Below are 21,498 nucleotides of genomic sequence, written 5' to 3'. Positions count from 1 at the left end.
TGTTGGGAGGTGGCAGAGGCAGGGGTGGGTGACAAGCCGGGGGTGGGGATCTCTAGTCCCCTTCTAGAAGAGGCCTCTGGCCACCCCAGCTGAGCGGCCCTCTCTGGGGACAGCTCAGAGCTGGGTCCCTGCGGACTGCGCCGAGCCGAGCAGCAGGTCTGTCAGCGAGGACACAGCTCTCCGCTCGGCACGCAAGAGCCACTGGCGGGCCTGGTGGCTTCCTCCTCTCTCCGCTTCTGCGTTTTGAAGTGGAAAAGGAGGGTAAAGATATTTTGCCATCTCTCTGGGGACAGTGAAGTTTAATTAGTGATTAATAAAGTATTGGAAGTTCCTTGGGGCCAGAGAGATGAATGAGTTTGTTCTAATCACTCCCGAGTCCCAGGAGGGAGTTAGCTGACCCCAGTGCCATTGGCTGAGGCCAAGCGCTGGGCACGGGATGGGGGTACAGGGCCGGGGTGGGGGGTTGCCTCGGAGCGTGGAGCTTGGCCCAGTAAGAGCAGAAAGACCCCTATGATGTGACAGGAGGAGTGTGCCAGCGAGGGAATAAACAAACCCACTGCGGACTCAGGCACAGCACTGAGGGGACAACGTGGGGGAATCATCAGGGTCAAGGGGGGGCTTCCTACAGGAGGTGTGGGTGGAACAGGTCCTGACCAGGAGTGGGGAGCATTCGATTCCATCTTGGGTGGGAGAGCGGGGAGCAGGGTCTGTCTTTGTCATCAGATGGCGGGAGTGGGCGGGTGGGTGGCACAGGTTGTGAGGGTCTGGGGCGCAGGGTGGAGGCCAGTTTGGGAAGAAGGTATGGGAGCAACAAGGCCAGGACTTGGGTGAGGCAAGTGAGGCATTTTTCTCAAGCGTGGAATTTAAAGAGCTGCCCCAAAGTGCAGTATCAAGATAAATCATATTTTAATATTATTACTGATTTTTCCTTTTACCCGAGGCTCCAGTATGGCCCAGTACTGTTAGTGATCCTGCCTTTTTCAAAAAAGCGTTTGATATGTTGTTCATCATGGAATTTTTTGCATTAATTTAGAGTTTAAAAAAATATTGCATTAAAATATTACGTATCTTGACTACTAAGTTTTCTGGTGCCCCATCCCCCCACCCCGCTTAAATTTTGCACTGGAGGTGAATGCCTTGGTCTCCTCACCCTAGTCCTGGCCCTGCGAGTGAGGTCTGCAAATGAGGGCTGCGAATGTGTGCTGCTCGTGTTGGCCACCACCCTGGCTCTACTCGAAATTAGAAACTTGCTCACGTGGGACTCGGACGAGTCCCTACCTCTCTCACGAGCTCATTTTCCCCTGTGAAATGGCTAAGGCTGCTTCCAGATCGAAGTGTCCCTGTCTGAAGTTCTGCAGTGAATTTTGCAGAACTCTTTGGAAATGGGCTGGTGCTGAGACACCCTGGCAGGTGGGGGGGCCGGTGGGGAGGAGAGGAGACGGTCCCGGGGAGGGGACCCCAGGAAGGAGGAGCAGAGGAACAGGGGTGGTGATGCGGAGAGCAGCCTCCCATGAGGTCAGGGAGACAGGGCTCTGCTGGTCCTTGGGCTCTCAGGTCCTGACAACTGGAGGGGGGCGCTGGTTACAACCCTCCACTACCCCAACCCCCCACATGCTCCTTAGTCCTTCACAAATCAAATCCCAAGGGAAACAATCACCTCGCCTCCAACCCGTGACTAAATAAGAATCACCAAGTTCAAATCAATCAGCGTGACCTATTGAATGCCTGTTGTAGACCTGAAACACAATGTAAGTCGTTAATGTATTCAGCAAATTAGAATGCAATGAACAAAACAAAATCCCTCCTGTCTTGGATCAAGCTGTGCTGCTCACAGAGGACTTCTACATACACTGCGTCCTGTAAGCCTGGCGGAGTGGTGGTGGGGAGGCTAGTACACCCGTCTTTACAGGTGAGGAAATCGAGGCACAGAGAGGTCAAGTAACCTGCCCATGGCAACACAGTGAAACTGGGGCTGGATGCCAGGTCTCTTTTGACTCTAAATCCACAGGGAAGGTGTTGACCTTAAGGGAGGGGACACAATGATTATGTGCGGGTGTTAGTTGAAGAAGGGGACAGCCCTCTAGGTGTGGGACCCATGCTACTCTCCCCAAGTGGGCTGAAATTTTGGAATCAGAGTGACACAGAGTCCCCAGGGAGGGTAAGAGGCAAAGATTCTCCCTGGATTAGGGCAGGCATCTTTCCAGGCACATTTATCCCTTCACCTCTCTGGGCCTCAGCTTCCTCATCAGGGACGGCCACGCCAGCCAGCCCCTCAGAGAATGAAGTACCGTCGCGGATATAAAATGGCTTGGTAAATGGTGAGGCACAATTTGTAGTGACCAGTAATTAGCTGGGCGGGGATGAGGGCCCGGGAGGCAGCTCATTAAACCACAGGTCCTGAGCTCCTGCAGCTGGGGAGGGAGGGAGGCTCACTAATGGGGGTCTTCTGTGAGCCCATGCTGGGGGGGAGGGTGCTCGGGGGGGCAGGTGGGAGGGTGTGGGTGTGGGTGTGCCGGGACACGCCTGTGCCACCCTTGAGACCCCGTGAGGATGGAGGTGGCGTGCTCAGGCAGACCCTCTCTGGAGGCCCCCAGCCCTCAGGGAGAAAGTTCCCCTCTGTCCTGGGAACCTGGGCTCCTGCTGTCACCTGCCTCCCTTTCAGGCCCCTCAGAGAGCAGGGCAGCCCCAGACCTCGTAGGCAGAGAGGACGTGGCAGAGGAGGAGGGCAGGGAGGCTGGGCCGGTGGGGGAGGGGTGTGTGTCTGGGATGAGACGTGTATGAAGGGCACAAGAGGGGCAGCAGGAAGCTCCAGGCCAGACCTCTCATGACACAGTCTAACTGTGTCCCTCACCTCCCTGTGCCCACAGGCCCTTCTCCTCCTGGGGCTGCACTCCATCTCCGCCTCCCTCCAGGACCAGCACTGCGAGAGCGTGTCCCTGGCCGGCAACATCTCTGGTGAGCACCCCCATCTGCCTCCTGCAAGATTCCAGGTCCCCACACACACCCCCAACCCCCAGGGCTCCCAGAGGCTGCACACAGAGCCATGCATGCCCTGGGGCAGGAACAGCAGAGAGATTTCCCCTCTGGGGCTCCAAGCAATCCATCATCTATCCACGGAGTGCTGTGTTGAGGAGGATCCTGAAGTTGGGTGTGAGTGTGGTGGGAAAGAGAGCTGCGATTAGGTGACAGCATCAGCCGGGGGCACAGAGGGGCTTTTGGGGCAAGTGTGCCAAGTAGTTATCTGCCCTGCTTTGGGCTGCACAACAGGGGAAGTCACCCCAGCCCTTGCAGCTGTGAGAACCAACAGAGCGGAGGGCTGGGCTGTGACTCAGGCATCAGTGAGGAAGAAAGCCTGCTGTTTGCTGCTGCTAAAAATGCCTGAAGCATAATATGTAGGGCGCTCTGTGTGGGGCACTGTCCGAGGTATTTGAGATACAGCTCTTCCTTGACTTACAATGGGGTTACGTCCAGATAAACTTATCATAAATTGAAAATATCGTTAAGTCAAAAATTCATTGAATACACCTAACCTACCGATCAGCATAGCGTAGACTAGCCTACTTTGAAATGCTCAGAACACTTACATGAGCTACAGTCGGGCGAAATCATCTAACACAAAGCCTATTTTATAACAGTGTTGCATATCTCTTGTAATTTATTGAATACTGTACTGAAAGTGAAAAACGGAATGGTCGTCTGGGTACAGGTTGGTTGTCAGTGTGTCAGTGGTTTACTCTCATGATCGCGTGGCTGACTGGGAGTTGCTGCTGCCGCCACTGCCCAGCATCACGAGGGAGGATTGTACCACATGTTACTAGCCTGGGAAAAGGTCAAAATTCAAAATCTGAAGTGTGGTTTGTACAGAACGCATATTGCTGTCAAGCCATCGTAAAGTCGAAAAAATCATTAAAGTCGAACCATCGTTAAGTCGGCGACCATCTGTATATTCACCCAGTTTTTACAACGACCTCCTGAGGCAGGTACTGTTATCCTCCTTTTACACATAAGGAAACTGAGGCACAGAGCAGAACTACTAAGCGCTGGAGCTGATTTGAGCCCAGGAAGCCTGGCTTCCAGATACGTTCTTTACCACCGTGCTCTACCCCTCCTCGATAGAAAATACTGCTTAACTGCCAATATTACTAATACTTGTATAACTTCACCATTTACAAAGTGCTTTTGTATAATAATCTTATTTCATCCTCACAAGAGTTTAAGACGCGATATTTGTACAGATGAGCAAACTGAGGCATGGGAGAATTGGTTTTGGGGCTCCTGAGGCCATGCCTTTTCTAATTTGGGGTGGGGTCCTTGAGCCCTCATCCTGGTCCCTTTAACCGGGGTCCTGAGGATGCTGCTGCCCAGGTGGAGAGGTGCACCTGAGGGTCTTTGGGAGGCTTGTTCTTTGGTGATTCATTTTCCTCTGCAGGTCTCTCTCCTTGATTCAATCCAACTCATTAACTGAGCACCTACTGTGCTCCGGGCCCCATGTTCCCTGGCAGAACAAAGAGGAGCTCACAGTCTGGTACAGGAGTCAAGTTCATAAACACATGTGCTATGAGGTGCAAGGCCCGCGCTGTTGGAGAAATGGCCACCACGTGCTAGCAGGGAAGCAGGGAGTTTCTGAACCTGGGCCTGCGGGGAGAGGAGGCTTCCACAGCTCCAGGCAGCTGCCCACTGGCCTGCTGTTCCCTCACTAGGGTGGGGGTTCGGGGGCGAGAGAATGAGCACCAGACCTGGAGCACCGACTGGGTTCCCATGTTCATAGTGGTGCTCAGTCTTGTCCTGTCTGCTCTAGGGGCCCCCACTGATAGCCACAGGGATGAGCATGCCTTTGACTCCCTTGAGCCTCACTTTGCAGTTATAGAGTAGGGTGGGAGGGCTGACACCTGCCTCAAGGATCTGTTATGATTAAATGCACTATGTTTAATGGCAATATTTCACAAACTGTAGAGTGCCATACCACTACCGAGTATTATTTATTATTGTTGGTAAGAGCAGGCTTTTAAAAGTGCTTACTGTGTAGCTGGAATGAGGGGCAGGCACTTGCCATGAATTGCTCACGACAATGGAGATGGCAGGGAGGTTAGATCGGGGTGGTGTGAATCCAGGAAGGCTTCCTGAAGGAAGAGGTTTCAAGGTGAGTCTCTGAGAGACTCTGAGCAGGGACTGGCAGAGAAGAGCCAATGCTCTGAGCCGAAGCTAGAGTTGACTGAGGACTAGCAGATGGGTTTGGTGGAAGAACAGGGGAGGGGTCAGGAGGGAAGAGCAGTAAGCCTGGGGAGGTACTGGGAGCCCAGAGCATCTGGCTGCAAAGTTGGCTAAGCTGGGCCATGAGGAATGGAAAGTTCTTGAGCAAGAGTCTGGAGAAAGACTGGGAGGGAAGAGACCTGCTCGGAGGCCTGGCCCGAGAAGAAGCTCCCCCCGATCCCAGCCCCTTGCACGGCGGCCAGGTCAGTCTCCACTAACTTGCTTATTGTACTCCTGTGCAGTGACATCCCTGAGCCCACGAAGGTGTCACCTGTCCTTGGAGGCAGCAGGCCGTGATGAATGTCGTTCATTTCCCGATGATTTGTACTCTGTGCCCCTACCCCCAGCCCAGCCCAGCCCAGCCTGCCTGGCTTCAGGGCACACAATCCATCACCCTCCACAGCAGCCTCTGAAAACGGGCTATTTGTCTTCCGACGCTAAGACCTACCCAGACTGATGGGCACTGGTAGAGACAGATGGTGAGGGTGGGGTGGAGGGACTGAGACAGATGGATGGTCGTCTGGCCGGGGTGGCTGGCACTGAGCTGGGGCCTTTGGGGGGCCTCTCACATGCCAGGAGCAGGGAGAAGGTGGGTCCCCAGGGCTGAGGCTCCATCATGTGGCAGATCACAGACTTGACAACTCATAAAATCATGGCATGAATATGACGGTGCCAGAAAGTAATAGAATTATTGACCCATGACATCAGAGATAAATGGAATCATAGCACTGACAAGGACCCAGGGTCATCTCCTGTCTTAAGGTCATGAATGATAATAATAATTAATGTAACAACTAATAATAACAACTAATGTTTACTTAGTGCCTATTGTATGTTAGACACCATTCTAAGTGCTTTAATCTCATTCAGTCATCAAACAATACTGTTAGGAATTATTTTTATCATCGTCTTACAGAAGAGAAACCTACAGCTCAGAGACGTTACGTAATTTGCTCAAGTACACATGGTTACTAAGCAGTAGCCCCAAGATTTGAATCAAATGGTCTGATTCTGGACTTTCCCGCCACCATGTATGTGGTCACCTGGAAAGTCGCAGTACCCAGGGCCCACTATGGTCAGTCCCCCAGGGGTGCAGAGACGCGCCTGCAGCTTCCCATACCTATACTGAGTTTACACACAGCTCCCAGTATTCCTCAGAACCTACTATGTACCTGAGACTGTACTAGGTGCAAAACTGAAGAGCCCATAGACCCACAGGACAGGAGGCTCCCACCCACATGTCCTGATGAATCACACACACATGTCCTGATGAATCACACACCCTACAAAGGCATCTTCCTATTCTGCCCAGCCAAGGAGAAGACAGTCCAATGACAAAGTGGCCGAGCAAAGAGCAGGGCTCTCTGCCTGGCCTCTCCATGCCAGGTGACACCGGCAGAGCCCCTGCCCACTCATCCCAGCAGCACCTTCCTGGAATGAGCAAGCAGGTGTGTTTCAGAGACTGCCCTTGGGCCACTTGGCTGCCCCTCTGGGCAGCCTTGGCTGAGTCTCCCTCCTGGGCTTAAACCAAACAGGGGGATGGGCTTCCCAGCTGCAGGGCTGCTGCCACGTGCCCACCTACCCTAGTTCATTCAGAAGCCCCTGATGGGAGACCCGACATAACTGGGGACAGGAAGCAGTTCCAACCTTCCTTGGAAGTTATCTACTATGGAAAGATCTGCTGAGTACATTTGGACCCTGAGCCTGATGGGAAGGGAACTATATAATCTATTTGGGGGAAGAAACCAGTGCCCAATTGTGCACAAGTTTTAAATAGGCCACCTTCAAAGGGTTCTTTTCTGTTCATTAAAGCAGTTCCCTCCAGGACTCTGACTCAGCAGGTGTTTTTCAGAGGCAGGTGGGAGCCCTTCATACTGTTCCTCTCTCCTCTTCCCTCCATTCACAGGAATCTGGGGCGGGCTGACCGCAGTGCTCCCATGAACAATTGGAGTGTTGGCCCCCACGCATCTGCTTTGTGCATGTGTGGGGAAGGAGGAAGATACAGGACCAGTTTTATGGGTTACTTTTGGCTCCACCCACCCCAGCCCCAGAAAACACTCTGAAGGGATCTAGCTGCCCCATGAGTGAAGGGGTGAGCCACCAAGTGACAGGAATGTTAATACCTCAGACACACTGAGCACACACCTGCCTGAGGGCCTTTGTAGCTGCTGTTCCCTCTAGAACCCTCTTCCCCCAGGTAGGCACACAGTTACCTCTCTCACTTCCATTGGGTCTCTGCCTAAATATTAGGACCAAATTAAAACAGCACTCCTGTCAGTCTTTATCTCCTTACCCTGCTTGTTTTTTCTCCATAGCGTCTCTCACTGGTTAACAGGTACGTCTGTCTGTCTGCACACAAAACCCCAACCCCCAACCCCGTAGACTGACAGCAGGGCATTTTTTTTTTTTTAATACAGCAGGTTCCTATTAGTTATCTATTTTATACATATTAGTGTATATATGTCAATCCCAATCTCCCAATTCATCCTGCCACCACCCCCCGCTCTCCCCCCTTGGTGTCCATACATTTGTTCTTTACATCTGTGTCTCTATTTCTGACAGCTGGGCATTTATTTTATTCATTACCGTATCCCCACCTCCTAGAACAGGCACTGTATCCTCAGCTCCTAAAACATTCCTTAGGTGGTCAGTAAAACTTGTTGAGGAAAGAGCAAAGTCTTTATTTCTCCCTACCTATTACTTCACTGACCACGAGGGGATCCTGGTGACGGGTCTGCATGGGGAGGAGTTGGGTCCTAATAGTAACTCAGGCTTCGTGCTGCTGGCTGGTAAGTCTACCCGGCTATTTGCAAGGCTGGTTTACTCTGGTCCAAACTGCTCCTCAGCCCAGAACTATGCTACCCAAGGGGGAACATATCCCCCAGGAGAGCAGGAGAGACTGCACATTTGTATCAGTGGGACCTGGAGAATCACAGGCCAACAGCCCTGACCTCTAGGTCCTTATAGCCCCCATGCTGAGTGACACCAGGACTTCCTTTCCTTCCTTCTCCCCTTCCCAACTAGGAAATCCAGTCCCTCCCCACCCACAGTACCTCTGAAATTATTTTTCTCTGTACCTTGTTCTCCTGGCTTTCTGTCTGCTTTTCCCTGTTTTATTCTCAGTGTCTTTTGTCTTCTGTTTCCTCTCTCTCCCCCTCTCTCCTTCTCCCCTTGTCCCCTCCCTGCTTTTCTCCTCAAAGAGTGATGGAGTGAATTGAATGGGTGGCATGAATTTCATCAAGTGCCCTTCACATTGCCTGGTACAGAGTAGTGTTCAACAAAGGTTGTTTCCCCCGGCCCCCCAAATCCTGTACACCCTTCCCCTGCGGAGACTGCAGCCCCCTCCCTTCCCTCTACCTCTGGATCCCTGCTCCTCTTCCTCCACCCTTCCTTTCCTCCTCTTTCCCCTCCCTACCTCTCTCTTCTCCGTCTACTCCCTAAAACCAAGAGGCCAATTACGCTTAGAACTTCCTAGCCTGTATTTGCGCGTCGTAGCCTGGTCGCCGCTCCTGATTGGCCCTGTGCCTCTGGCCACACCCCTGCTTGGCTCTTCCCTCCCTCGGACCCCGCCCACCCAGTTTCTGGAGCCCAGGCCAGCGTGAGCGGGCCTTTTTTTTCGGAGGGAGGGGCGACGTCGTTTCCTGACAGCTTGCATTTAGTTTCTCTTCTTCATTCTTGCAGCCTCTCTCTCCCTTTCTTCCCGTCTCGCACAAAGACTTTCATTCCCTCCAGGATTTTCTGGGCTCTTAACGTAAAGGTCATGTGTGCGGCAGTGTCCCTCCGCACCACCTCCATGCAGCCTTCTGTGAGCTCCGAGAGACGGGAGGAAGGGAGAGAGGGAGGCACTACCGGAGGAGCCCAGGGCACAGAGACCAGTGCAACCAAATGCTGAGAAGGCCAGTTGCCCAGACTGGGGACCGCTGTGGTGCAGTGGGAAGAGCCCTGGGCAGGCGTCAAAACCCACTTCTGCCTCTTAGTGTCTGTGTGACTAAGGATAAGCAATTTGCTCGGCCTCAGTTTTCCTATCTGTAAAACGGGAGAATTAGCACCCACATTGGCAGATGGTGTGAGACCCATAGTAGGTGGTATGGAATCCTAATCTGTACCACAGACTAGAGGCAGAAAGCTCTACCCTGCCCATTCCCGCATATCCCCGACCAGCCGTGGGTGGGGTCAGGCCTCTGGGCATTGGCTGGTACCTGGTCCTTGAGACCAGGAGGGCCATCGGCTCAGCAGCCGGTCCCTGCCTTGGGTCTGGCCTGGTCTTGGCTGTGGTTGGTGCCCAGTCCTGCCCTGCCCTCTGTTCTTTTCAGAAGGGACTCTGGGGAACTTTCCAGGGCAGGGGAGAGAGGGCAGGGAGGGAGGGCAGATGCTACACTGAGAGTGGGCCTTAGGCAAGTTCCAGGTACCACTTGTGACATTCCATTTAATGCTCCCAGTGCCTAGCTCAGGAGATAATGTGAATGAGTGAGTGAATGAACAACCTACTGAGGAGAGTTATTAAGTCAGGTGGTATATGTAAAGCACCTGGCAGGTGCCTGACACACAGTCAGCCCTCAATAAATACTGCTCCTTTCCCTGCTGCCTCTTTGACTGTTCTCCTCCCTTTATTGGCAAGCAATGCGCTGTAATAGAAAGAACACTCGATTTAGAGTCCCAAACACCTGGTTATGAGTCTTAGTTCTTTCACTCATTGACTCATGACCCTGGGCAAGTCAGTTACTTCCCTGGGCCTCAGTTTCCTCATCTGTGAAACAGGAATAATGAATCTGTAAATTAAAAAAAAAAACAAAACGGAATAATGACATTGCAGGGTGAATGAGGAGCAAACAAAATACATGAAGAAGGCCTTTGGAGAAGCAGAGCACGGGCCATAATATTATCCCCCCTCCTGACGGCCACATGCCTCCGCTTCTCCCCTCCTCAAGGCTCAGCACGATTGGCATGACCCATGGCAGATTAAAATCTCAACCTGATTTCCTCACTCCCCTACCCCCATCACCTCTCTGTGATGCCATTCGTGGAGGCTCCACTGTGGCACAGCGCCAGGGCTTGGCCCACCCCTGCTGCCTAGCTGGCCGTCTCCTCGTGTCCATTAAGCCCCAATCCAGATTTCTTTCTCTTTCAATTAAACCACTTAGCCTCGAAGCCTTTGCCCCTTGAGCCCAGATTTGCACACACATCCTATGAATAGCTTTGATTAGAAAGAAAAACCAGCATTTGGTACAAGTGTTGCTCAGCACTGCCCTGCATCCAGCAAGTAAGGGACGCCAGTCTAACCCAGTGCTCTTTCCTGAGGGACTGGGCACAGGCTAAGCTGGCGGGGGAGATGGCAGGCGGGCCCCAGCCAGGGCTTGGCAGCTGCTGATGCTCTGGACTGAAGATGCCACCCCTTCAATGGCTCGTGGCTCTCCCTGGCTTGTCTGTACACTCTATGGCCAGTCTCAGGTTATTAACCTCTCCCATCGTGATGGACGCACTGGGTCTCCACAGGACTGGTGTGCCAGCCTTGAGAGGAGAGGGGCATGGAAAGGCAGAGAAAGAAGGGGCAGCATCAGGAGGGATGCCGGGACTGTCCTCAGCCCAGCCCCCACCCACTGGAGACCAAAAGCCCCCTCTCACCTTCCCAGAAGTGTTACTGTGGCTTCAGCTCTGCTCCAACACACACACACACACACACACACACGCACGCACACGCACACTCCACTCCAAAAAGCTCTTAATTAAGGGCAAATATTTGGAAGGGGATTTTGACATCCTCTCTCTAGTCCAGTTGTTTACATCCTTTTCTGAGTCACAGACCCCTTTGAGACTCTAATGAAAGCCATGGTGCCTTTCCCAACTGCATGTATAGAACAAATTTTTCATTTAATTTCAAAGTCTCTATGAACCCTTAAAGCTTCCAGTGGACTGAGATTAAGAATTTCTGATCAGATCCAACTACTTCATTATCGATAAAACACTAAGGCCCAGAGAAGGCAAGCGACTTGCCTACAATCACACAGCAAATTAGTAGCAGAGCCCAGTCTGAAGCCAGGGTTCCAGATTACTGATTCCTTTCCACTCCCCCATGTGGTGTCTCCCTTCCTTTTTTCTCCGTGGTCCCCTTCTCAATCAGTCCTCTCCTAGGTCCCAGCACAGACCAGAGCACGAATGTTCAGTAGAAGTGGTTATCAGGTGAGCTGGAAGGTGGGCCAACTTCCTTTAGCTGGTTCCTCCCTGCAGGTCCAGAGCAGATGTGGTTTGGTTCTAGAGACATGTGAAGAAACTGGGTCAGGGGTTGGCTGGGTCTCTTCCAAGCCATTCCAGGCTGTGAAATCTTTTTTTTTTTTTTAATATTAAATGTGGGTTTTTTCTTTTTCTTATTTACTTATTTATTATTATTTTGGCTGCGTTGGGTCTTCATTGCTGCACGCAGGCTTTCTCTAGTTGCAGCGAGTGGGGGCTACTCTTTGTTTCAGTGCGTGGGCTTCTCGTTGCGGTGGCTTCTCTTGCTACGGAGCACGGGCTCTAGGCACGCAGGCTTCAGTAGTTGTGGCATGCAGGCTCAGTAGTTGTGGCTCGTGGGCTCTAGAGCGCAGGCTCAGTAGTTGTGGTGCATGGGCTTAGTTGCTCCACGGCATGTGGGATCTTCCCGGACCAGGGATTGAACTCATGTCCCCTGCATTGGCAGGCGGATTCTTAACCACTGCGCCACCAGGAAAGTCCCAGGCTGTGAATTCTAAGGGCTGCGATCCAAGTAAAGGGCCAAGAGAAGTGTCCTCAGGCTACAGAGCAGGGGACCTGGAGCACGTCCAGCCTTCTTCTAAATGTCAGCCAGGATCTCAACTTTTACCACCACCTCCAGCCGTCTCTGTTCCTCCTCTGCTCTGGAACCCACATTGTCTCCCTAGTGCCATAGCATCAAATTCAGATTCCTTTCCCTGGTGTCTCCTCTGCAGAAAAGGAGCTCATCTCTGCACTGGGGTCATTGCTCCTGTCCTGTCCCCAGATGGCTTGTGAATGGGGCCCAGTGGGGAGAGGGGTGGGACACTGGAGTGGGGATGTTGCTCTGCCTCACCAGCCGTCTCTGCCCACAGGACTGCAGTGCAATGCATCCGTGGACCTCATTGGCACCTGCTGGCCCCAGAGCCCTGCAGGGCAGCTGGTGGTTCGACCCTGCCCTGCCTATTTCTACGGTGTCCGCTACAACACCACAAGTAAGGGAGCCCGTGGAGGGAAGACCATCTCCTGGGAGGTGGGACAGGATGGGGAGAGCTTGGGACTTGTTGGAGGTGGGGAAAATAATAATGACAATGACAATAATAATAATACCACTCACGGGTACAACCGCCATTGACCAACGGCCAGCTCTGTGCTCTGCTGGATATTCTGCTCATTACTACCAATGCTCACAATACCCTGGAAGATGCCACATGTGACTGTGTCATATAACTAAGGCCTCCGAGGCTCAGAGAGGTTAGGGAAGTTGCCCAAGGTCAGCAGCTGGTAAGAGGTGAAGCTGGAATTCGCATCCAGGTCTGTCTGACACTTTCTTCTGCAGTTGACAAACCGGGTTAACGTTGGCATGAGCCATGAGGTAGGGCAGACATCATCAGAAAGCCCTAACTTTGCTCAGAGAGGATACCAGGCCTATCCAGAGCCCTCCAGCCACGAGATGGGGGACTCAGAGTTTTAGATCTGTAGGCAGGGGGCTTGTCCTTGCATGTAGGCCCACAGGTGGGGTGGGGGTGGGAGACGACTGACCCGGGCAGGGTTTGTTCAGATACTTGATCCCCATGTAAACACCCTGCTCCCCTAGGGCCCTGAGCCTCCACCTCCAGGCTTTGCAGCTTCTTGCTATGCCACCTGTCACCCTCAGAATTAATTTGCTCTCCCCTGTCAATGCCTCACAGCCCCTGCTTATCAAGAGAGCAACAGGCGCAGGCCAGGGGCCCTGAGCTGTCTGAGGGGAGGGTGGGGGGTTTCTTGGGTGGGCCCTTGGGGTCTGGTGGGCCTGAGCTCAGAGCCCCCCCAAGAGGTGACAGAGGGTGACCACAGACACCAATTGTGACCTTGAACACAATTTTCCTCTCTAATGGCCCTCTGGCCCCTCATCTGAGGATGGAGAAGGCTGGACGACATGGCTTCTTAAGACTCTGTCCAGCTCAGAACTCCCAAGTTCCTTCTCCTGCCCCTCTCTTTTTTTACCAGCTGGATTAATGGGGTTCGGGTTGGGGGCCACAGCCAACGAGGGGTGGGAGGGCCCTGGGGAGGTGTTGGGACTGGGCGGGAGACTGGAACAGCCAGACCATGCAGCTTCATGTGTCTGCAACCGCACCCTGGACCCCAGGAGGAGAAGAAAGCCTGGAGGAGGTGTGGGGAGAATGCAAGTAGGAGGACGGGCAGAACGACCTAAAGGAGAGTTTGTGTATCCTGCCAGCCTCTAACTTGGGCCCATTTTAGTCGGAAATGCAGGCAAAGAGGCTAAAACTGCCCAAGGTCACAAGGCTTGGAGGCAGCACTGGAACTGGGGAACCAGAGCCCGCCTGCTGTTCCCCTCACCCGGCCGGGTGCCCTGCCCTGGAGCTCCCCGGAGAAAGGCAGCATTAGGGCTGGTGATTGGTGGGGCATGGGGGGCTGCTTCCAGGAGGACCCCCCTCCCCAAGTCCCCTCACCAATGCACCAGGTCCTGTCAATTCCACCTCCAAAGTGAGTCTCATGTCTGACCCTCCCTGCCCTCCATCCCCAATGCCACTGCCCCGGTCCAGGGTACCCCAATCTCCAACCCTAGTCTCTCATCTGACCCTGTCACACCCTTGCTTGGAGTCAGCCCTTCTGTGGGTCCGCATTGCCCCCATGGTTAAGTCCCCCCTGTGGCTACAGTCCTGCCTACCTTTGCAGCCGGTCCTGGCCACTCCCCATGAACTACCCCCACTCTCGTCCCCGAAGGTGACTTGACATGCCCCGAATAAACCTTTAGTGCCTGGGCACATGTAACTCAATTGGGCAGCCCTGCCATAAGTGGAAGCCAGGAGCCTTGGGCTCTAGTCCCACCTCCACCTGTAGCTGGTTAAGGAACCCTCTGCACTGGCTCTCCCCGGGCCTCAGTTTCTCCACCTGCAGGATGGGTGGCGGGAGGTTTGGGTGAGGTGCTCTCTCGGCCCCCTTGCTCCTCCCTCTGTGACCCCAGGAGAGGAGATGGAGGACTTGATGGTCGCTTGACATGGGGCGGGGCTGGAAGACTGCCCTTTCCGGGTGCCCCCAGCGCCAGAATGATGAGGAACGCCCGAGTGATCAGCAGCGACTGGGAACGCAGAATTGTACCTAATCATTAGGCACCATTTAATTCATTTACCGATGAGGCGTTGCCAGGACTTCTAGGCCTTCGCCTTAATGGCCTCCCTCCCACTGCATCTGATCTTCAAAGGAATGGGAAGCATTTCCCAAAATATCCATTTTCCCATGAATCTCCGGGAGGACTGCTCAGCTCAGCAATTAAAGACAAGGAAGCCGCATCCTCCCTGGCAACGACTCGCTGCTCGTTGGGCCTGTTTTCTTGCAGGATCACCTCCTGCAAGCCTGCTCCCTCTGGATGACCCGGCCTGGGAAGGACTCCAGGCTCCTGCCCCACCTATGGGATTCAAAGGGGAGCTTGAGCCGAGGGGATGCCTCCTGGAATCCCCGCCAGTACCCCCTATGATAGCGACAAGGGACATGTTCTGAATCTTATGGAAGGTTATAGAAATATAGCTCCAAGACAATAATAATAAAAACATAAAAATAACAGCTCACATCACATGCCAGGTAGAGCTCCAAGCACCCCGTACATGTCAGCTAGAAATGCCCCTCAACCATTGAGGTAGGAACCCTGGTTAGGATCATTCCTATCTTGCAGATAAGGAAACTGAGAAATCGTGGGACTCATCCAGGTTCACACACGAAGCTAGTAGCAGCTGGTGCCAGGATCTGAACCCAGGCTGTCGGGGTGGAGAGCTCGTAACACTACAGTATACTGCCTCTCTTAAGGCAGCAACTCCCACCCCTGCCCTCGTGCCCCTTCCCACCAGATCTCTGACCCCAGGTCCCTTTCTTTGAAGACATTTTGGAGCAGCCTCTGGTCCCAGGCACCTTCCGTCCATGGCAGACACACTGGATTCCCTTGCTTCCGTGCGTCCCCCCAGGCGTCCCCGAAGCCCCAGCCACTGAGCCCTCAGCCCTCTGGTAGCTTATCCCTCATTTAGCAGTTAGGAGGGAATCAGCAGCATCTTCAACTCTGCCCAAGGGCTCAACTCTGCCGAGACTCAGGTCCTCTGGCAGGGAAGCTGAGCAGAGCTTTAAAAATCCATTTAGCCTCATTTCCCCGCTGGTGTGCTGTGTGAGAACAGCCTCTCAGCAGAAGGGCCGAGGGGCAGCGTTAGAGAGGAGGCCTCAGCCCGGCAGCCCTGGAGGCCAGGCCGGGGCTCCCTCTCCTGGGGAGGCAGCCGCAAACCCACCTCCCACCCCATCCTCTCCCTCTTGTGTGGTGCTGCCAGCAGAGAGGCAGGTCCCAGGCTGGACGGCCTCTTGGGGATCATCTGGTCCAGCCCTTCCTCTTACACATTAGGAGAGGGTCCTGAGAGGCCAGCTGGCCGATGGCACTCACGCAGTGGGGGCCCCCGTTCTGCCTCTCTCGTGGCGCTCTGCCACCGCAGGGACTGGGACCCAAGCAGCTTCTGCAACCTCCTTCGGCCCTGCTGCGGGCGGGGGATGTGAGGTGAAGGTCAGTGTGAGCCATGGAAAGGCCTGCAGCAGGCGAGGGGCTCTGGTGGAAATGGCTCAAGCCTCTCCCAGCCAGTGATCCCTGGAGTCAGGACCAGAATTTACTCCGGGAAACATATTTAGAGCTACCGATGCCTGAGAGGGGTACGGGGTGAAGCAGGGTGACCTCCGCCAGCAAAGAAGCAAAGACTCCAGATTTGAATCTCCCTTGGACCCCTCCCTACTGGGTTTCAGGGCCCTGGTGTCCCCGGGGCGTGGGCAGGAAGGAGGGCGTCCCAGAGCCCTGAAGCCAGGCCTCAGTTCAGACCACAGGCAACTCCCAATCTCCTTAGAAGGTGACACGTTCTGGCTTCCAGGCTGATGACTGCTTGGACCCCCCACCCCCACCCCTTCCCGGGCCACATTCCTGCCTTTTTTCCCAAGTGCCACGTGCCAGGCTGGGAGCCAGTTGGAGCGGATCCTAATAACGAAATACTTGCTACACGAGACCCACTCCCATGACATCCCCCAGCACATCTCCCATCTCCTGCCACCTGTCATTTTCTGTCCCAAGAGACCTCCACCATGGATGTTCCCACTACGTGGCCCTCCAGCATAAGGCCTGCTCTAGGGAAATGCCACCCTGGGGACCTTCCCTAACAGCTGCCCTGTGATCCCCACCCCCGTGAGACACTGCCATGTGAGACCCCCACGGGATACCTCGCCACGGAGAGTCCCACCGTGTGAAACCTGTCATCGCGTTGTGCCACGTAAGCTGTCACCGCACTCCCGTCCACATCTTGCCCGGCCTCGTGAGTGAGAATTGACTCGTCAGAACTCACCATTCTTTTTTGCTACCATGTGAGACCCCAGAATGGGAGATTTCTCAGAAGGGTGCCCACCGTGTAATCTGCCCCACGTAAGGGCTTGCAAGGAAGCAGGAAACAGCCCAGTGAGCTGGTCAGGCCTCTGCCCATGGGCATGATTGTGTCAGCCTGGGTGGGCAGAGCCATGGCCCTGTGGGCAGGCATTGGGGTCACCACTGTATCTCTGTTGGGGGCCAGTGGGCAGAAAGAAGCAGGAAGGTGGAGGTAGTAAGAAAGCCCCTCCCCCCACAGCAAGCCGGCTCCTCTGCTGGCTCAGATGGACGGTTAGATGGACAGTCGAATGGACGGACAGATGCTCAGTTACTCTTCGGGAGAGGAGCCACGGGTCACTTTGACTCTCCTCTTTTTCCAGACAACGGCTACCGGGAGTGCCTGGCCAATGGCACCTGGGCCGCCCGCGTGAACTACTCGGAATGCCAGGAGATCCTTAGCGAGGAGGTGAGGCTCCGAGCCAGCTACCCCGTTGAGGGCGGGGCCTGGGCGCCCAGCACGGCTCTGCGCCTGGTAGCAGCCAGCCGGACGGGAGAGCCAGAGGCTGGTGTCTCTGCCCTGCAGAGAGAAGCCAACTGGGGAGCCAGAACTAGGCCAGCCCGCGAGTGGGCATCCTCAAGGGAGGGTGAGGTAGGAGGGCAGCGGGCAGGCTCTGACAGCGGTGAGTTGAGTCTCCCTTCCTCCCTCCCTTCCTTCCTTCCTTCCTTCCTTCCTCCCTCCCTCCCTCCCTCCCTCCTTCCTAGCTCACTGGGACTGGTTCTCATCCGTTTTCCACCCCACCCACCGGGTCCAGCCAGGATCATGCGTTAGAATCCGGGATGTGGGTGGGAGGAGCAATGGAGTTGGAAAAAGCCCTTGAAGAGCCTTTCAAATATTTAAATGTTTTTGAAAAAGATGTTGCTTAGACACAATACAAAATTCAAAAGGTACAAATGGGAAAACAGAAAAGTCTCCCTCCCAGCCCTGTCCCAGCCACTGGGCTCCCCGCATCAGAGGTAACCATTTTGCCAGTTTCTTAAGAGTTCTTCCAGAGACAGTCTCTGCATAGGCAAGCAATTATGTATATATATTCTTTTTTGTTTTTCACCCAAATGTTGCGTATTATACACTTCGTTCGACACCTTGCTTTTTTCATATAATCATCCACCTTGGCGATTGTTCTGTATCAGTACGTAAAGAGCATCTTCATTCTTTTTTTTTTACATTTGCATAATATCACATTGTACAGATGTTCCATAGCTTAGTTAACCAATCTTTATTCTCATCTTTGCTTATGACAATGAATAATCTTTTAAGGGTGCAATAACTCTTTTAAGGGTGATGTTTGGCAGACACACGGGCATATCTGTTGTTCTGTGTTGCTGCTACCTCCGTCCCCCTTGTCCCCTCCCCTACATCTCCACCCACCCCTTTGGTGGGTGCTGAGGAAGGTGGGGGTCACGGAGCAGGAAGAAGGAGTGAGCAGAAAGGAAAGGGCAGATGGGAGATGCCCCAAGTTGTCCAAGGGCCCCAGGCTGCTGGGGCGTGGGAGAGAGGGGCTGGTCTAGGCAGTTCCAAGAATTCCAGTGCCTAAAAGATCTAAACTGGAAGGGACCTTGGGGACCCTCCATCCCATCTTGATCTGCCTGGTGATAAGAATCATCCCGAGCACTTCTTCAAATGCAGGGCTACACCCAACATCCGATAAACCAAACTCTCCAAGGACAACCTGGGAATCTGTATTTTTAACAAGTGCAGGGGGGAGCGTGTGGGAGGGTGATGGGGAAAAAGTGAGAAACTCTCATCTAGGGTAACCCGTTCACCTTACAGCGAGGGAGACTGAGGCCCAGAAAGGGGGAGTGACTCACACAAGGTTACACAGCCAGCGTGAGTCGGAGCCTGGACCCCGGGGCTTTGGAGGTGGTTCCCTTTGCCCAGAACCAGGTACTCGGTGTGCAGTGAGGTTGATGGTGGGAGAACAGCTTTCCCCACATAGCACTCCTCCCCCTCCCCGCCCCCCCCCCCCCCCCCCCCGCGCATGCCTTGGTTAGCCGCTCCCCCAGGCTGCCTGGCCTCACATCACTGAGATACTGGGGCTCTGCTTTCTCCTTGTAGAAGCTGCAAAGGTAGGGCAGTGCTTAGCCCAAAAGAATGACACGCTCTTTAGTAGTGCTGCTTTGGCAGACGAAAGAGTTACTTGGGATGCAGGGCGAGAGGCTTCCTGGCATCTAATGTCACACAGGCCAGGCCGTATGGTCCACCCCAGGCCGGGTGGGTTGGCCCAGCTCCCCAGTGACCTGACCTGAGCAAAGACAGCCCCCAGGTTGCTAAGCATTCACATGGTGAGCCGACCCCAGAAGTCCAGGGTTGGGGATGAAGGCACCCACCTGGACTAGGGGAGGAAAGTAAGGTTCCCATGTTAGGAAACATAGTCGAACCAGAAGAGATGGGCTCGGGTGGGGCTCGGGTGGGCAAGAAGACCACTCAGCGGAGTGGGGGACTCCTTACCCAGCACACAGTGGAGGAGGCAGGAGGATGGGAAAGGCAGGTCAGTGTTGTCTGCGGCTCTTAGGACCGCAGTTCACGCCCGGAGAGGGACGGTGTCGGGGAGCACAGCTAAGGCGAGAAGCCCGCAGCGCCTCCGTCACGCCCCACCCTGCGCTTTGATCGTCCTGCTGGGTCTGCAGGGCCTGAGGCTGACCACGTGTCTCCAAGTGGAGGTCAGGTCGCCAGCCTCCTGCCTTAGGACAGACACCCCTCCCCCACCCCAGAGCAGCGGGCGTCTGTCCCCCTCTTGGACATCAGCAAGCTGGAGACGCCACAGCTGCCTTCAATCTCCCTCCCTGCACTGAAGCCTCCTGAATGTCAGAGGACACTCACGGTCCCCCAAATCTCTCCTGCTCTAATTTAAGCCCCTTCCTTCTAGTTGGCTGATGGGGGACACTCAGCAGCCCCCCTTGCCCCCAACACCCTTCAAAGAATCAGGGGCAGAGGTGCCTTCTCCACTCTGCAGCTCCCACCCCTTCTGCCTGGACTGGGGTCTCTCCCTCTCTCCACCAGCAGGCTGGGGGGAGAAGGAGGATTAGGGGGCACCAGCTTCTCATCAGGCCCCTCTTAGACAGTATAACGGGAACAGCACCGGCTTTGGAGGCAGAAGCTTTGAGGTTTGGATTCTGGTTCCAGCACATGTGCTGTGTGACCCTGGGCAGGTAACTCAGCCTCACGAAGTCTCAGGTTCCTCGTCTGTAAAAGGCCAGAGAGCAGCTCAGTCTGCCTCCTGGGGGCGGGAGGGCGGTGTCCGCCTGCGGCTTGGCCTGTAGAGGGCGCTCCATCTAGCCACCACCCCTCGGCCTCTCATCACCTGAGCTCAGGGGAAGCTGTTGTGTTCACCGTGAGGGGGGATGGTTGGGGGGGGTCACCAACCATCGGGCACCCCTGATGGGGTCACGGGCACCGCCGTTCGTCTGGTTGCAGGGCTCACCCCAACCCAGGCTGCCCCGCCCACCCTTTCCCCGGCAGCCCCCGCTGGCCCCTTTGCCTAGCACTCTGGGTAATCAGTTAATTTAATTAGTGAAAATGCCATCCCCTTCTGCCAGCCCCCAGCCTCGCCAGACCCCTCCCCATTCCCAAGACTCCCCGTCCCCTCCTGGAGCTACTGTGAAAGAGGAAGAGGAAAGTCGCCAATTAACCGAGCAGCCGATTTCTCAGCTCTGGGCCCGGACTCAGCGCTAATTAAGCATCAGCGCCCCAGGAACTGAAGATAATGGATTCGCAGAACCACTGCCTGTGAAATGAGACTTGTGAGGGCGCCCAGAGGCCAGGCCAGGGAGGAGACCTGCCCACAGCCATCACCAGCAAGGGACAGGCCCCCAGCCGGGGAGCTTGCTTCATGCATGGCCCAGCCCCTGCACTGACCCCCCAGCACCAGCCTGCACCCTCCCCACACACACACTTGTCTCCCTCCACTGCAGAGACACCCCAAACTGCCCCAGACAGCTCTCCCGTCCCCCCACCGCTCCCTTGACGCTTGCACACACTCTGCGTCCCTCCCCTACACTCTGCTGAGCACAGGGAGCCCTGGCCCCCGGCACATCCTGGGAGGGCACACACTCTGATGGGACATAAAAGGGGCTCTGGGGGTGTAGGCTCGTGGGCCGGCGTTCACTGCTCGCAGAGGGGGTTGGTTCGACCAGGGCTTCTGGAATGCTTAGGAATCATCTGGACTTCTTGCTAAAATGAAGATTCTGACTCAGTGGATCTGGGGTGGGGCTTAAGGTTCTGCATTTCTCAAGATTCCTGCAAGCTCCTAGGTGATGCTGACGTTGCTGGTCTGGGGACCACACCTTGGGGAGCAAGGGACTGGAGTGCCCAGGGTGGGGTGAGGGAGTAGCTCAGGAAACCCAGGTGGAGAGGGAGAGCCTCAAAATGGGGTGGATGGGGGTGGGAGAGAGGCTGGGGCAGTGGGGACCAGGCGGGGAGAACCCATCATGCCATCCTGAAAAGGCATCAGGACAGGTCTGACACTGCCACCACTTGGGACCAGGTGTGCCTTGCAGAGAGTCTGGTCAGAATTACTTATTGGATTCTGGTCGTGAGGGTGCAGAGGAGTGGCTTCTGCCCAGTGCCACACTGTGCCACCCTCTTCAGGGTACTTACCTGCCAGTCTCTGGTC

The 21,498-nt window shown here is 54.8% G+C and overlaps 1 protein-coding gene across 2 annotated transcripts in view; it reads left to right on the top strand.

Moving 5' to 3' along the window:
- CRHR1 (corticotropin releasing hormone receptor 1) overlaps positions 1–21,498 on the top strand; it is a 49,843-nt gene that overhangs the window by 19,688 nt on the left and 8,657 nt on the right. For both annotated transcript variants that reach the window (XM_082373855.1, XM_082373854.1), the window contains exons 2-4: positions 2,868–2,955; positions 12,330–12,449; positions 17,209–17,294. In XM_082373855.1, coding sequence (XP_082229981.1) covers positions 2,868–2,955; positions 12,330–12,449; positions 17,209–17,294 — 294 coding nt within the window. The remainder of the gene's footprint in view (positions 1–2,867; positions 2,956–12,329; positions 12,450–17,208; positions 17,295–21,498) is intronic.

The sequence above is a fragment of the Balaenoptera borealis genome (assembly GCF_965194805.1).
Source record: "Balaenoptera borealis genome assembly, chromosome: 20".
Lineage (NCBI taxonomy): Eukaryota > Metazoa > Chordata > Mammalia > Artiodactyla > Balaenopteridae > Balaenoptera > Balaenoptera borealis.
This window is presented reverse-complemented; position numbering and strand designations above follow the sequence as displayed.